The 16,155-nt window shown below is 35.4% G+C and overlaps 3 protein-coding genes across 4 annotated transcripts; 1 reads left to right on the top strand and 2 right to left on the bottom strand.

The window, feature by feature from the left end:
• Nucleotides 1-583: 583 nt before the first annotated feature.
• LOC149730681 (uncharacterized) lies at nucleotides 584-4,969 on the bottom strand. The gene is made up of 6 exons (XM_089885301.1): nucleotides 4,720-4,969; nucleotides 4,093-4,332; nucleotides 2,149-3,306; nucleotides 1,765-1,876; nucleotides 1,290-1,360; nucleotides 584-1,139 (listed from the first exon to the last, which is right to left on the bottom strand). Exons 1-5 carry the CDS (start codon nucleotides 4,967-4,969, stop codon nucleotides 1,291-1,293), a joined length of 1,830 nt encoding a protein of 609 aa, XP_089741427.1. The 3' UTR covers nucleotides 584-1,139; nucleotide 1,290.
• LOC149730679 (protein transport protein Sec61 subunit beta-like) lies at nucleotides 4,817-14,177 on the top strand. The gene is made up of 5 exons (XM_089885304.1): nucleotides 4,817-5,001; nucleotides 12,077-12,224; nucleotides 12,555-12,619; nucleotides 13,124-13,258; nucleotides 13,794-14,177. Exons 2-5 carry the CDS (start codon nucleotides 12,222-12,224, stop codon nucleotides 13,882-13,884), a joined length of 294 nt encoding a protein of 97 aa, XP_089741430.1. The 5' UTR covers nucleotides 4,817-5,001; nucleotides 12,077-12,221; the 3' UTR covers nucleotides 13,885-14,177.
• Nucleotides 6,588-11,946, bottom strand: LOC149730680 (splicing factor 45-like). 2 transcript variants are annotated; one of them, XM_089885302.1, is made up of 10 exons: nucleotides 11,622-11,946; nucleotides 11,320-11,427; nucleotides 10,885-11,036; nucleotides 10,355-10,485; nucleotides 8,867-8,938; nucleotides 8,493-8,571; nucleotides 8,123-8,216; nucleotides 7,743-7,889; nucleotides 7,250-7,348; nucleotides 6,588-6,948 (listed from the first exon to the last, which is right to left on the bottom strand). In XM_089885302.1, exons 1-10 carry the CDS (start codon nucleotides 11,712-11,714, stop codon nucleotides 6,769-6,771), a joined length of 1,155 nt encoding a protein of 384 aa, XP_089741428.1. In that variant the 5' UTR covers nucleotides 11,715-11,946; the 3' UTR covers nucleotides 6,588-6,768. The 2 variants fall into 2 exon arrangements, with proteins under 2 accessions (XP_089741428.1, XP_089741429.1); XM_089885303.1 differs by having other exon boundaries at nucleotides 8,493-8,553; nucleotides 11,622-11,944.
• Nucleotides 14,178-16,155: the final 1,978 nt, after the last annotated feature.

The raw sequence follows: 16,155 nt of genomic DNA, 5'->3' as shown, positions 1-16,155 counted from the left end.
GAACTTTACCATTGGTTGAGTGCAACTGCTCGCTACAATGTCTTATAATTAACGACGACACGTTATTTGCGCATCTGTCGCTTGAGTACGTCTGCTAAGGGCCGATCATCCGAATTTAGAGAAGCTAAAGCAAAATGGACACAGAATATCTAAGTGGTTAGATTTTATTGAAATTGCTTTACGTGACACCTTAAATAGACGCTAGCTTTGGGACTTTCTGCCACTTACATGCTACTTTACTACCCTGTTTCAAAGGTCACCTACATTATACGAGTGCTGACCAATGGTCTACATATCGTTGGCAGGAGTCGACCACTATAAGCACGTCGCAGTGCAAACTCCTATTGCATGGCTGCAATGGTAATTACTTAATTTTCCTGAAAATAAATTAGGAAATTATGTCAATTGAAATGATTTTGATGAAGTCACAATGTTTTAAAGTTTAAGCTTTTGTCTGTCATCGTATCTGCTTTAAGATTCTTTTTTGTATAAGGGGAATACCCTGCGCGAAGTTTGATTTGTTTATTTCGTATTACTATTTTAACAGGTAAGAGCAAGCTATTGATTAAATAATAACTCCGCGTTGTACAATACAAGCATTTATTTGGCATGGCATACACGCAAAATAATATACATAGCATTTAAACAGTGACAACAAGGAACTGTAAGATAAAGCAATAAGCGACAACATTAATGTAAAATAAGAAGCATATTAGGTTATTTACACCATTTCTATATTATCTGTATATCTCTATATGTATGATATTTATGCCCAGTGTTTCATCCATCTATATGTATGTTAGTGTATACATCTATTTTTGTGTATGTGTATTTAATGTCCTATTAGCTTAATTAGCTGGATTGTAGTTTTATTTCGGTGAGTATTTTGTTTCTAATTTAATTAGTTTCTTATGTGTGTATAGGCTTATCGTTTATATACAAACATGTATCATAAATGAGTCACAGGAGCTAAATTCAGCTGCTGAAAATACATTGTTTTCAGGGTGTTTATACAATATGCCATTTTGTAAAAGTAGAATGCGTATAACATATATTTTTTGCTACTTTGGTATTAAAACCTAACCTATTCCAGTGATTACATCATCAATGTTGAGGTCGACCATAAAAAAGTCTTTGTCCTGAAACAATATAGTTTGTTAAATTAATATTTAATAGTTATAGCAATCATTTGTAAAGAAGCTGTTGCAAAACTATAAAAAAAATTAAAAAATGAAGTTATGTTTTACTTTAAAGAATAAACCTCATTTGTTTCTTATGTTTGATATTACCTTAATATTGTTCATTGTATAAATGACGCGGATTTTCCTCGCGTTCTTCATCAATTCTCTGCATTCGTTTTCTGATAGAAAGTTTAACAGTTACTTTGTAATAAATGCATTCAGTATAATGATCTTTTAATGAGAGGACTAGGACCTGCTATTTTATACGGTCTAATACCTAGTCTTCTAACAAATACATTTTTTTCAAGCGGTGTTAAATTTTTATTTATTGTTTTTAAAATACATTTTGGTTGATTGGTTTAGGCTAATATTGTTCTGTTTATTAACAATAAAAGCATGTATCTGGGAATGCCATAAGTTATATTATGCACTTGGTGGTATATAAATAGGACTAATACCAACCCAATTAAACTTTTATGTAGGTTAAGATAGTTTTGCAACTGCATTGTTGTTTTGTGTGGACATTTTTGTTGCAAATCCCCTCACTATTAAATATGATTTTCATTTATTGTTTATTTTTTACCTTTCCTTTCTTTTCCATATCCCTAGAATAACAAGTGCAGCAATAATCGCAAGTATTGCAATAACAATACCGATTATGTAGTAGGGTGGGCAGTCACATTGTTCTGGTGAACCTGGAAGTTGCAATTTACTATTAGTGTTATCTATTTTAACCTGTTATCCTCAAAAGATGAATAAATGTGATTTCGTAAAAATATTTTTTGTCATATTAAAGTAAACATAGATAACACCAATATTTTACGCTGTAAAACAAAAACCAGGAAAAATCTATATATATATATATCTTAAATATTTCTTTGGTTGAGTTATGCTTGTTAAAATCATGATGTATGTGTTGGATTTAAATGTTATATGCAACCGATTAAAATATATATTTAGTATTCACCTCCAGCTCCTGCTATGTTTAAATTATTCGCTTCTATTGCAGTCACCATAACTCTAGCTCCAGCATTGGGCAAGTCTTCGTTCATATGGGTTGTTGCTTGTGTCTTATTTGTTTGTGCTGCCTGTTGTATTGCTGATGTTGTATTCAATAGACTTTCAATTGTTGAAGGTTCTTGATTTATTCTTCTTGTAACTTTTCTGCTTGTACTAATTATTTCTGTAGGCCTTGGAACAATAGTTTGCTTGGTTGTAGCTGAATGTGTTGTCACTATATTCTCATTAGTTGTTTTTGCTTGTTGTGTTTGTGTAGAAATGTCATGGCCCACCACACCAGAGCTAATATGTGGAGCCGTCGTTGTTGTTTGTGTCGTAGTAGTCGTTGGAGACAATGTGGTATCATCTTGTGTATCTAGAATAGCTATCGTCGGTGTAGTGTGAGATTTCGTTGCCCGCATTGACAACGTATAAAAGCTCGTTGTGACTTGCGTTGTATCAGGAACTACTGTTGTAGATGCTGGAATAGTGGTCCGAAATGTAGTCGGGCTTTCCGTTTGCTTATCTCTAGTTTTATCTAAAGACACGCTTGCAGTTGTAGCTGGCTCAGTAATGTGCGTTGATGCTTCTGTTGTTGTCGATTCGGATTGTTGTGGAGTTGTGGTATGTTTTTCGTGGTGCAAGCTTATATAAGGTGTTGTAGCTGGATTCTTTTGCGTAGAAGGGTCACTTGTTTCGTCTGTGTGTTGATTTTCTATAAGTTTTCTAGTTGTGCCAACAGTAGTCGATGCTGGAATCGTTTGCGTCTTGGTACTTGATCGTAGCATCTGTTGGGTTGTCAATTTTACCGTCTCAATTTTACCGTCTATTGTGCTTGTTGGTAAAGGTTCTGAGCTCGTTGGGTTAAATTCAACGGTATAAAAACTACTTGTGTGATCTGTTTGTGGTGGAGTATTTTCAACCGTGCTCATCTTAACTAACGTTCCATATAAAGTGGTTGGATTGCTGGTTGTAGGAAAGTTTGTTAAGGTTTCAGTATCTGAAGTATTTGGCAATACCGTTCCATCTTTGACAGTTGAGCTCTTTATAAGTTTTTCATCCAATGAAACTTGGGTTGTTACCGTTGTTGCACTTGTAACGATGACACTCGAAGTTGTGACTTTTTCTGAAATATCAATAATTAATTAAGTTTATTTGGATTTTAGATGCGTTGCTGCTCTATATTTACCTAAATCATGTTTTAATTATGGATAAGTTTGGTTCAGTAAAAGGTTATTCGTGTGCGACTTTTTACACAAGCGAAAACGGACGTTGTTTCGTGTCAGAAATTTAAACAAAGTCGACCGACAACCGTAAAAATCCAATAAACAGCGCGACCAAGCGGTTGCCAAACTTGTTTCTTTCCAAAAGGAAATGAAACTATCTTTTGACAGTGAAATTTTCCTCATTAAATTTTCAACTGAAATGTGGTTAAGACGCACTGCACTGTTTTGGAACGCACAGACGTCTGCAGAGTTAATTATCTGAAAATGGCTATATTGGATTCATCTTACGTTAGTACTCGTCTATCGTATAAGAACGTGAGTAGACATGTTTATATACTAAGTTAGTCACTGCACAATTGGCATCAAACCATTGGCTATGACGATCTATGGGACAGTTTCGTTTTGCGCTTTAATTAGGTTTGTCTGGGGCATAACAGAACACTGTAAGTATATATATTACCATATAGTTTGCTGTTGTCTGGTGTAAAAAAATAAAACACACATTTTAAAACGGCTAGCTTTAATCATCATACGATTAGCAATAGTGTACACCTCGCGTGGCGGAGTAACAAGTTCGCTGTAACACGAGTGCCTCTTTCAAATATGGTTCTTTTTGTTTCGACCGCTCTATAACCACTTTGTTCGATACCACCAGTAAACTATTTGAACTACCGTTTGATAATCACCTTTAGTTGGTCGTTGGCAGATAACCTTTGTATTACTGTGACATGGCATATCATTCCAACTATATGTAGCATCTAGTCGTCCCCGCCTCCCCATCTGCACACAATCCTCCATCTGCAGTTTGTTGTTCGGTTCACGGTTTCTCCATTGTGTGAAGGTTAGAGGAGTCCCATCTATCCATTGGAAACCATGTTTTGTTCCGTTGATACGTAGCAACCCAATGTAGAACGAATGTGGTCGGTCTATAAGTGATATTTTAAAATAATATAAACGTAACTTTTGTCCTCGCGGGGAACTGTGCAGGCGTTTTATTCATACAGCTGGTGCCCGCTTTCGAGTTACCGCATATATACAACTTTGTAGACGAGTGTTTATTTTTTTAGTTATTTTTAGATAACTTAATTTAAAGTTTATTTATCGCCAATTATCGCGTTAATTATTGTGTAGTCGTTGTAATTGTTACCAATATTATCGTAACTCTAACTATTCCTAATACGTTTACAAGAACAAAAATAAATTAAGAAGAAGTAAATCGTAATATTTTAAAATATGTCGCTATGATGGTTTCGTATGATTGTCCCGACCATATTAGTCAAAGCATGATGCTATGGTGTTTTATAGTTACTAACCGGTAGAATTGCCAATTTTTTCAGCCAGAAAATCCTGAATTTGTTTTGACTTGATCAAAACCAAACTCGCATTCTTCTCTTCACAGAATGATTCTGCACTGCTGAAGTTCTGTTTCTGTCCTCTGTATATGAAATATTCCACGCCGTTAAGTTCATGCCATGTCTCGGCTACACACGTCGCGAATAGGAAGGATGTGATGACGTAAAGAAGTTTCATAATGACGTAGTAATGACGTGATGATGACGTCATATGCCTAGAAGTGAAGCAGACAACATACCAAGGTAAGGATACGTTAGATCTAAAACCTACATCTGCTAATGCAAGATAATTGTAATGTTTTTTGGTGTGTACTCATCCGTTGTTGAATGTTTAAAACACAATTAGGGTATTGGTGTCCGATCTTCTCCTACCCTGCTATATAACATAGACGTCTTTCTATACATTAAAGGCACACATGGTGTATTCATTCACCTCATTCTCACTCTTTTTGTTAAAGACATATATTATATATACATAGTGACCTGTATTAAACGTTACGCTTACTTTCGAGTAGTAAAATTGTCCACCGCAGTAAAACATACGTATAAATTGACCTGTCAATCAACTCATACTGTCACTTACTACATACGACTAACGTTGTTGTTAGTATGATATTTGAGTTCTGATTCACAGTTATGACACTTGGTCATGATGTTCGTGTATGCACGTATATTTCCGACTTACGCAATGCTTGCACACCAAAAAAACAATTCTACGAAATCTCTATCGCTCCTAAAACAACAGAAGCAGCCACTGTCATATTAATATTTTATGTTTGCTGAACGAATCCAGGGGTTTAACACATAGAACCACTATCGTAATGGTTGTCTTTGGCCTGCACCAACGTCCTGCACTACTGATTGCCTTGACCGTGGTTGAATGAACTCACGAATAAATGTATTTAGGCTGTTATAAAATTCATGCATTAAACTGTCGGGTAAAAATGCACAAAAAACTTTATTTTTCATCGATTTAAGTTCACGATATGTATAATGCATAAAACTCATTTCAAGCGGTTAGATTTGAGATAAGATTGTTGCTATTTACTGTTAACCTAACGACGCAACCACATATGGCGTATGTATTGCACAAATTATTCTAGCATTGGTCCAAAACCTTTTCTATATGGTTTCTCATATTTAAACCACGGCCAATATAGAACTGTATATATATACAGCATCTTGACACTCGTTCCAAAATACGACTTTACAATATCTTGCTTTCGTTTATATAAGGGTAAAAAATATATCATCTTATTATACTTGTCACTGTACAGACTATGACAGCTTACTTTGCACATATTGATCTAATGCATTATTCGTATATAATAGACGTGCGCAATTAGCTGCATGTAAATAACGTACCCGCGTCTGATTCGTTATAGGTCAGTTTAACATTAGAAACGCATAGTCGCTGTATAGTTAGACGGTTGCGAGTTCGAATCCCTGTCTAGCCAGTCGCCCGCATGGTGAAAACATACTCGCATATATTAGACGTTTTGTGGAAGACACCAAAACGACCTACATTGAAATAATTCATGCCGATAGCTACTAGCGTATGTACAACAGTGTGGGGTAATATAATTCATTTGTTCATTCTCTTCTCGTACCATTTGGTGTCATACAAGGAATTTTTAAAGAACTATTTTACCGTAGCCCGCGACTCTTGAAATCGTTGTTAACTATACAGTAACAGAATTAGGAAATGAGTGATTTAGGAGGTAACAGTATCCCAGGGCCATCTTACCCCACAGGCCACAGTACTATATATAATTTGCCACGATTTACCGTTTGTTTAGTAAATCTTACACACTACATTCAAAAAGATATTAAAATAACGTTGTTTGTATTCTAATCCGATAATGATTGAATACGGGTTTTAAAACGAGATCATTCGTTTTCACTTGGTCCAATACGCCAGTGCTAATAAACACAATACATATAATATAACGTATTATCGTGTCATTGTCCCATAGACGATTACATCAATGTCTATTATGACGCAACACATCACGTAATTGGGTCTGATAGCTGAAATGATTTAAATTTTTCGACGTCATAAAACGAAGCTTTGACGGTTCGGCCGCCAAAGAAACGTCCATTCATATCAACCAATGATTTAATCGCGGATTCCATTCGGTCGAACTCGATAAATATTCGGATCGCTTCGTCTTCTGTTACGCCATGCATCTGTTAATACGTTGGCGGTATTTAGAATAATTTGTTGAGCAAGTTATAATAAGATAGACACACTGTTGCATAGACTCTAGTACTCATACGCTGAAGTATCCACAATATTTTTGACATGGTATTTACACAAGGTTGGTGGATGTATTAATTGAAAGGTGCAGCTACAGGATTTTAAACCTTGGGTGTGTTTTGGTTTAGGTATTATCTAAGTATTTTGAATCGAGCTGTGTATAGGACTAGGTATTATGTAGACCTTGTTGTTATGAATCATTTTAAATAATATCCTTACAATCCGACTCACTTCAAATATAAGACACTTATTAACACTTCCATATTTGGAACATTCTTCTTTTGTTTCCGCTTCAAGATCATCGTCGACCTCACCAGGACCAACCATGTTCTGTGTTTAAACATATATGTGTTAATATGTTGTTACCACTAGGTGTATTACTATTATCAGTGTGAGATCTTGCAATTGCAATTGTTTTTCTCAAACAACCAATATTCCTTCATCAGGATGTCATTAAGTGTTTTGTCCAAAAACACATTTCAAAAATTTCACAAAATCATATATTTGCCAAAGGAACCCTTTTATACTAACACATGCATGACATGAACTGTATATAACTCGGTAAACGAGATGACATGCATGTTATATTTGACGATAAGCATAAGGTGTTTGCAGTGCACCTCCTACTCCTAGTACGACTGCCCCACTTAGTTACCCAGTACCCCATGGGTATTATTCAAAACCAATACTCCAACATTACATTGTAGTAACTTATTCAACTTACCCTTAAACAAATAACTTTAGTTGGATTCTTGAGCAGATCCGTCACAGATTTCTTTTCTTGTTGTTCTTTTTTATATTCTTCCTCAAGTTGTTGTTCAATCTGTTCGCTTGAGATGATCTTTCCTCCTCTTTTGCTCGTCTTCTCGATCTGAAAACAAATTCAAATTATTGAAGAATTATTGGGTGACATTGTTAAAATAGTTACTCACACTTGTCAAACTGACAAGTGCAACACACTTTGGCTGTGCATGTTTGTACAGACAGAATAAGGGTAAAAACTGTTTTATGCTAACTGAGGTGCTATAACATATGTCACGCCAGAGACCCCAGCATTACTACTATAATGGTATTGTGGATTCATTAGATTGTGTTTCAACCAACCTGAAGTGCATGACTCATTCCCTTGTTGTCTTTACCGAGACCCAGCCCTTCCTTAAATCCATACTTCGCCATGATTTTATGCGCAACAGATCCACTGTGTAATATCGACAAATAAGTCATGTTTTTTCATGTATACCACACATAATTGTTACAATAGTAATTTTTTTAAATTTTTTGCAGATAACTTTTTTTAAATTTTTTGCAGATAACTTTCAAACTTACACAACATACATTTAAAATTAGGAAAAATTCACCCAAAAAATAGCCTATTTGCCTTCTCCTAATACTATGCACTGGTGTAAGTGTAACTTATTTCTTTGGCCAATTTTCCAAGGGAATCCTTGAAAAAAACATTAGAACCACAACTTACGCGAGATTCCTGGCAAACTGAGTTCCAACAGCGCTTGGCAGTGGGGGAGACATTGATCGATCTGAGGTAGGAGCCATACCTATGTTGTTAGTATCTTTGCAATGGTTTTAAAAGCTAACGTAATGCAACAAGTGTTATTTCTGGAACCTAGACTTTTAATGTGGGTTGTTTTCAAATGTACCAAATAACAATGGCATCTATATTTGCATTTTATTTGTGTTTATTATTACAAGTAAAATAAAAACTATTCTAAAGATATTTTTCACTTTAATATACAATACAACCTGTAGAATATTTTAAGCGCATAAAATACTACAGGTCGACCAGTTTATATTTTTAACATAACACAAACATGTTATAAACAGCATACACACCTGTTGGAAGAGATTGCTTGTCGGCTTCAATAAGAACAGTGGGCGGTGCGATCGCTACTTTGTTTCCCATAACTAGGAATAAATATAAATTAATATTACAGAAGATAACCATTAGGCACCATGTAATGTTGCGGGTGCCATCACTACCATATTATCCGATTTAACAGGAGTGACAGAATAAGTTTACACTATAACCAACGAAGTTTGTTTAACGACTCTGAAATCTAAATGAACTGCATTTTAACAATGTCCCCCTAGATTTTGTTAAATATACAGAAGTGCATAGGCGCCGAGTACGCGTAGGCGCGGAGGCGGCGCCTACGTAGGAAATAATGGCACGGAGGCGGCCTCCGTACACGAATTAACAAAAAATATCTATTTTTACTAAATTTATTAATATTTTCGTATTGTTCTCATAAAAATATACCATTGCGGTAAAGAAAATCAAAATTAACGACGTGACAATAAGAGAACGGATATTTAGGCATGCGTTGACCGCATGTGCAGAATCTGTTATATAGCTGTTACGTATGCGTAATTGTCTTATTTACGTCACAATCGTCACTTTGAACATGCGGTAATCATGCTTGGAACAGGTTAGTAACGTTAGTTTAAACCACTTTGGTTTAAACCAGGTTCAAACAAACGTTGTTGATCTATCGTTGTTAAATTATAAAGGTAGTTAGATTAATATTCATTGTAGATGAAAGTATTCATTGTAGATGGAACAATTCTTTACTTGATCGCAAACGTTCAACTTCAAACCTGTTTTCAAGCTCCCGCTGGCTAAATAATCAAGGGGACAGTCGTTATTATGACGCACACAATCAACGTGTGAATTGCTATTATCTCGTAATTAATTACCAGGTCAAACAATCGCTATTATGAGGCAATGAATCCACGTGTGAATCCCTACTATTTCGTAATAATTATGCTGCTTGGCTGAGGAAAACATCGTAAATATACAGCAGTGCTACTTGTGGAACATATTTAGGTTGTTTATTACCGCCTACATTGTTTAGAAACTTTAGAGTAGACTAATATCGTCTGTTTAGCCCGTTGGTTGTTCTTCATTTTCTAAGTAGCTGACATTGAATGTGTTGCTTTGCCTTTGTACGACGACGCGCGAAAAGGCTAAACTACGACGCACGTGGACGTTAAACTACGACGTACGTGGACGTTAAACTACGACGCACATGGACGTTAAACTATGACGCACGTAAAGGTCAAGTAGAAAGCACGTCGCTTCGAACGAACGATTTATATATCGGTCAATCTTGCAAATACGCACGGGGAAAGGATCAACGCGTAACACTGACGTCCAGCGTTGAGCAAGCGTAAAATAACGTCAATGAAACGCCGAAGTGTTATGACGTCACGATTGTGTTACGTCATAATAGGCTCGCCTCTGCACTACATTTCAAAACTCGACGCCTATGCAGAAGTGTAACTCCTATAAGGTATTAACCCAACAAACCATAACTATACCTCGTTTCTTTTTCTCTCGTTCAAAATCAACTTCATCTCCAAATCCCATGGGACGAGGAAGTTCATCATCTGGACCTTTCTTAGCGTGTCTCTCAGCTCTTCTCTTCCTCCTCTCTTCAAGCTCACGATCCCTGTATCCAAAGATAAGGTTTTAAGCTTTTCTTCATAGGGGAGGTCGTACATCATGATTTATTAGAACTCCTGACACTTCTAAGACTTAAGCTCAAGTTTGCCAATGGTTAAGTATCTTAAACTTATCGGTGTAATGATATCGAGCATCAAACTCAGCCTTATTCTCTGCTAAGGGCTAAACTTTGTTAAGTTGCTGTATGATAGTCGAGTGGATAAGTTGGATAAAAGTATAAGGCACTAAGTTTTGAACCATGACAATATAAATGACCAAACAAACTAAGTGCTCACGGACCAGAGCTCAGTCCTTTTAGAACTCCATTCTAGGCATGTCGAAAGCCATCAATCATGGTTAGTCATTTCTGTACTAATATGATCCAAATAAAAACAACGATGCCAACCTCCCAGCATCTTGCTGATTTTCCTTCCGCTCTCTGTCCTTTTTGGTCATGTGATCATAATCGTTGGGGTGTAACGGATCATATTCGTCAGCGAACTTTTCAAGTATTTCACCGCCAAGAAAAACACTCGGTTTTGCATCTCTCATATCCTCCTATTCATCAAACAAAAAAATAAATTTCTCTACAAATATATAATAATAAAGACCATGTTAACTGGAATAAGTACAGAAAAAAGTACAAAAAAAGTTTTTTGGGCACTAAACATTAAAATAACATTTTTTTTAAATTACTAAATAGATCAAACTTTTGAATGTTTACAGTAGTATGCTACATATAAAAATCATTTGCATGAACGAATGTATGCTCAGAATGGTAGCACCACCGAGCTAGTAACTTATAAAAGCTAAGAAACACAGGGTTCTTACGGAATCTTACCAATGAAGTATCATCCTGCCTTAGTTTAGTGAAGTCAACCACTGGGGCAACAGAAGATGACAATCTTCCTTTTTCATTTTTTGCTTTTGTCAGTGTTGCTTTGCGGGCCTGCAGGATGCATACAGGTTAATTGCATTTGCTGAATAGATATAGACATGAACCAACATGGAAAAAGTGGCAATTTTAGAAGGTGTATGCTTGTAGCATAAAAATTATATGTTTAAACCATTATGCAACTATTGTAATATGTGATCAAAACAACTTATATACAAGCATACTAAAGTTTAAGAAAATGCATTTACTTGAAGTTGGGTTTTTAGCATTTGAAAACTAGGTGACCATCCAGTTGCTTTGCCCTGAGTGTTATCAACGCCCAATCCATCGTAGAGGGACATCTTTGATGTTACACAAATGGTGAAAACCAAAAATACCGTAAAATCGTCTTATACTTCAATCCTAGAATGACGTATACGGTACGCAGAACGCTAGTCTTTAGTGGGCATATTCAATGATTTATAATAGGATACTGGTTGCGATTTTTTCACTCCTTGTCTAATAGATCTCGCAATTTGTATTTCTAAAACAAAAATTCATATATTTAATAAAACAAAAAAGAAATCGTAGGAAACCAGCTATTAAAAATCTACGTTCATGCCTCGAGGATAAAATCAACTTTTTTGGCTTTTTTCTTTTCTCTCTCGTTTTTCTAAATTTAATTCCCTTTTTTCTAACGCTCTCGTTATTCAACGGTGCGTAGCCGTGGGAAACGCGGAAGCAGTGACGTCTTTTCTCATCCAAGCGAAACGATACGTGTTCGGCTTTCTCAAATTGGCATTCACTTAACAAACTTCGTGAGCTACAGAGTTAGTTTGTGTTGAGATAGCAAGACAAATTTAAAGAAAATGGTAAGTTTTGATACTTTTGTTGTTTGTTTTTGTTGATACTTACCAAAAGTATGTCGTTCTTCTGTCATTAGAACATGTTACAAATAAGTTGTTTCAGTGTATATTTTAAAAACTTTATTATTTACATGATTCTTATATTTTACTTAACGTTAATTGCATTCTCTTCGTTTTTTTAATTAATATGATCTTCATTACTGTTTTAAAATATAGATAATATGTTTTTTTCCTAAAATAAACACCAAAAAATAAAATTCAACCATATTCAGCAATAACATGTATTATACACGTATTATAAACAACAGTTGTTTCATATGTTTCTTTACATTACAGGCATTAGCAGCAGCAAGTGGAACTACAGTTGGTGGTGGTCGATCTCCTGGTAGATCTGGACCAAGGTATTAAGATATAATGTTCATAGTATTTGTAATTTTTTTTGAACGAATGTAACTTATTTATCTTTACGGGACAATAACAGTCATTTGATTATAAAGGTTATGTTTTCATACACCTCATGCCCGCTTACACGTCACCACATATGTGTGTTTGTGAATAAATAATAAATATCTACTTGGCATGCGCCATATTGTATTTGTGTGTTTTTACACATTTAAGTTTTATTCGTATAGAACTGTTTGGAATATGGGTGATGACAATAATTTTAATAATTCACTTTCTATTAATTGTCCAAGATAGTTGTTTAATGGGTATTCTGGTTAGGTAATTTGTTTTGTAACCAGAGACTAGTAAGGTGTTTAGAATAAAAGAACCGTACAATCCCACTAAATTATTTTAATTTATTGATATATCATATAGGGAATAGCCCTATACACCTTACAGTCTATAAATAGTCCAATTACATTGAATTTCATAAACTCCGATAAAACAATTCAATCTTCCAGAGCGGGCACTGGAGCCACAGTGAGGCAACGAAAAGCGACACCAACCACGAGGGCAAAGAGCACCCCCGGTGGTGGTAGTGGTGCAGGAAGTACTATGTGGAGATTCTACAGCGAGGACTCACCTGGGCTTAAAGTGTGAGTTATCAGTTAAACATTAAATTAATTACAGTTAAAAATTTTGTGTGCCGGGTGGTATACTTGGCTACTGACTAAACTAGTCGGTCGCGGAAACTACTGGTTACCGGGTTTTTTTAATCGGCCGACCAAAATTTAGTTGGTGGTTTTTCACATTTAGTCGGCCGACTAAGTTTCTGTGAATTACTCATTACAGAAGTTAGTCGGTCAAAATCGGCCGACTAAAATTTTAGTCGGGCAACTAAAAAGCAAAATCAAATTTAGGCGGCGACTAGTTTAGTAGGTAGCCGAGTATGCCATCCCCGGTGTGTTAAGTACTGGTGAAAAGAGAATGAGCCAAAGCTGTAATAAACAGGATAATATACGACAAACTGCATATTTATCACTTGTTTAAGCTCACAAACAGGTGCAACCACAAAGAATAACCTGCAATATGTTTTAATATACACAAATGTCTTATTGTCGTTGTTTAGTTCACCCCTAATTTCTTATAGAATTGGCGCAGCTAAATAAAGTTACATGTTTTTTTCTCCAGAGGTCCAGTTCCAGTACTTGTGATGAGCCTTCTTTTTATCGCATCTGTCTTTATGCTTCATATTTGGGGAAAATACACCAAGGCCATGTAAAGCAACCATGCAGTGCAATCTGATGTTTTTATTTTGCGATATTTGCTACTATTTGCATTCACTAATGCTATTGGACCAGTTTCATACTTATCATTGCCTTATTGATGCAAATAATGTCTTGGTTATAAGAAAATAAAATAGTTAATGGTGTTTGTTGTTGGAAAGATCAAGATTTTGTTAAAACTTTGATTTTTAATTTTTTTCCGAGGGTGTCAATAAAAGACAAATTTTGAGTTTAATTGTATAATAAAATGTAGGTTGTTTTGTTGTGAAAATACAATTTTCCAAGAAAATAGAGTGTGCCATATGTAACTCATCCATACAAAATTACAATGGACGACGTATGGTTCAAAACAGCACTTCCACAAAACTAGCGGGTTACATTTCTGTACAGTATTACACAGACTTAGGTCTTACTTAAATATGTCGTTCCAAACCCCAAAATGGGAAATCGGTGTGTGTTGGAAATTAAGGGTCAAGTCACCCCCTCCCCTCACTACGAAGAACGGCATCTGATAAATCTAAACTGTATGACAGTCTTGTGAATGGTGTAGTCTAATAATACATAATGGGGCGGGGGAAGATGGCACACCTTTTCATTCTATTTTCACTTCTCATTTAATAGTAAACGAAGAACATTCAAAGAATTATAAAACTGTATTCTTACGACTCCCATAGACCGTTGTTAAGTGTTTAAAATACGATTAAGATATTTGGGTATTATGTGCTAAAGGTGTCCCATCTTACCCCACAGTATTATATATATTGTGACTTGGAAAGTTTATTGTATGCGTAAAATAATTATTGCTGTAATTTGCACAACCCGTCGTTACTATAAATAAACTTCAGTGTTACCTGATCTTAACATACTGCTTATCAAATCCTATCATTAAACTCGCAAACTCGTGTTTTATAATGGCAACACTGGGCGCTTAAAAACGCCCAAACTTCATTCCGCGTTTTTCGTCGCAAGTTCTCAGCGTTCCTCCCAGCAATTGACCAATCAGGTTCCAGCTTTCCACGTTAGCGGCACATTTTGGCGCACGTGAGTTTTGGGTTTGGTTTCTTCATTTGATTTGAACTATTTGGGAACGAGCGGTAAGCAGTTTAAAATTATAATGTAGTAAAGTGAGGGAATCTGGATTACGATAAGGACTGTTAAGTATTTAATATGCAATACATAAGGAGTATAATGCATTTATTTAGTTGTGTGAATTATAACATTTGATTTACAGTTGGCTAGTTTGAAATTAAAATCTTTGAAAATTTGAATTATTTGAATCTACACTGAAGCAATACAGACCGAAGTCTTGTGTTCAAATCACATCAATGTTATCTCGCTCACGAATGATGATGCCTTGAGCCACAGCAGACGCCGATGCAGCTTCGAATTGGCAACGGGCAACGTTAAAAGTGAGTTTGTATCTTTATATACCGAGCGTTCCGACGTGTCGCTGCTTGCAAATTAAAGCGCATTATTTAATTCGTAGCGCATATTATTTTGATATGTTAGCCCGTTACTATAAATTGCGCAACTTAATGTAATACCAAATTACGGCAATATTTTATAGCTGAAACAGTTATTTTTATTTCCGTTCTAATAAATAGTGTGGGGAAAAATATGGCCATACTGCCCCCGACATGTATAGTACTGTTGGGTAAGATAGGACACCTTTGGCACATAATACTCGAATATCCTGATCGTGTTTTAAACAATTAACAACGCGGTCTATGAAAGTCGTGGGAATAAAGTTTTAGAATTCTTTGATTTTTCTTTGTTTACTACCAAATGGGACGAGAAAATAAAATGAAAAGGTGTCCCATCTTCCCAAACCTACGACATTATATATTAATAATGTTCAATTCTTTAGTTTATTTTCAACTTAAAAATTCGTCACAGATATGACGTTACAGTACGTCACAATTGACGTCACAGTCTACTGACGTCACTCCGCTGCAGGTTCTATGAGCAAATAATAATTAAGAATATCACGTGAAACAAAAGAACTGCTGAAGGAAGAAAGGACGAAGGTATATTAAACCATGAGTTAATACTTTTATCACAAGTTAAATAAGCTGTAAATCTTATACGATTCACAAAGTAAAGGTCGTATATCGGTATCTGCACTTGTGCATTCATTGTTGCGTTTTAAACATTCGTTTACAATATTGTTCAATTACAATACAATACCTGTGTTTACAGTAAAAAAGAAATTATAAAAAAATAACATCGTGTATTTATGTACTTTATACTTGATGTATTAGTTAATA

Source organism: Ciona robusta, chromosome 9, assembly GCF_009617815.1.
Source record: "Ciona robusta chromosome 9, ASM961781v2".
Lineage (NCBI taxonomy): Eukaryota > Metazoa > Chordata > Ascidiacea > Phlebobranchia > Cionidae > Ciona > Ciona robusta.
The sequence above is the reverse complement of the archived record's forward strand: the minus strand, read 5'-3'. Positions and strand labels throughout refer to the sequence as shown.

Excerpts from the sequence above, each read along its gene's own strand:
- LOC149730681 (XM_089885301.1), bottom strand. The coding sequence starts at position 4,969 with ATGACGTCATCATCACGTCATTACTACGTCATTATGAAACTTCTTTAC. Across the intron at positions 4,333-4,719 it reads AAAAATTGGCAATTCTACCG|ACCGACCACATTCGTTCTAC; the intron begins GTTAGTAACTAT and ends TATCACTTATAG. Across the intron at positions 1,877-2,148 it reads AAACATAGCAGGAGCTGGAG|GTTCACCAGAACAATGTGAC; the intron begins GTGAATACTAAA and ends TGCAACTTCCAG.
- LOC149730680 (XM_089885302.1), bottom strand. The coding sequence starts at position 11,714 with ATGTCCCTCTACGATGGATTGGGCGTTGATAACACTCAGGGCAAAGCA. Across the intron at positions 8,217-8,492 it reads CAGTTTGCCAGGAATCTCGC|TGGATCTGTTGCGCATAAAA; the intron begins GTAAGTTGTGGT and ends GATATTACACAG. Across the intron at positions 6,949-7,249 it reads ATAAGTGTCTTATATTTGAA|ATGCATGGCGTAACAGAAGA; the intron begins GTGAGTCGGATT and ends ACGTATTAACAG.
- LOC149730679 (XM_089885304.1), top strand. Across the intron at positions 12,620-13,123 it reads CCTGGTAGATCTGGACCAAG|AGCGGGCACTGGAGCCACAG; the intron begins GTATTAAGATAT and ends TCAATCTTCCAG. Across the intron at positions 13,259-13,793 it reads GACTCACCTGGGCTTAAAGT|AGGTCCAGTTCCAGTACTTG; the intron begins GTGAGTTATCAG and ends TTTTTTCTCCAG.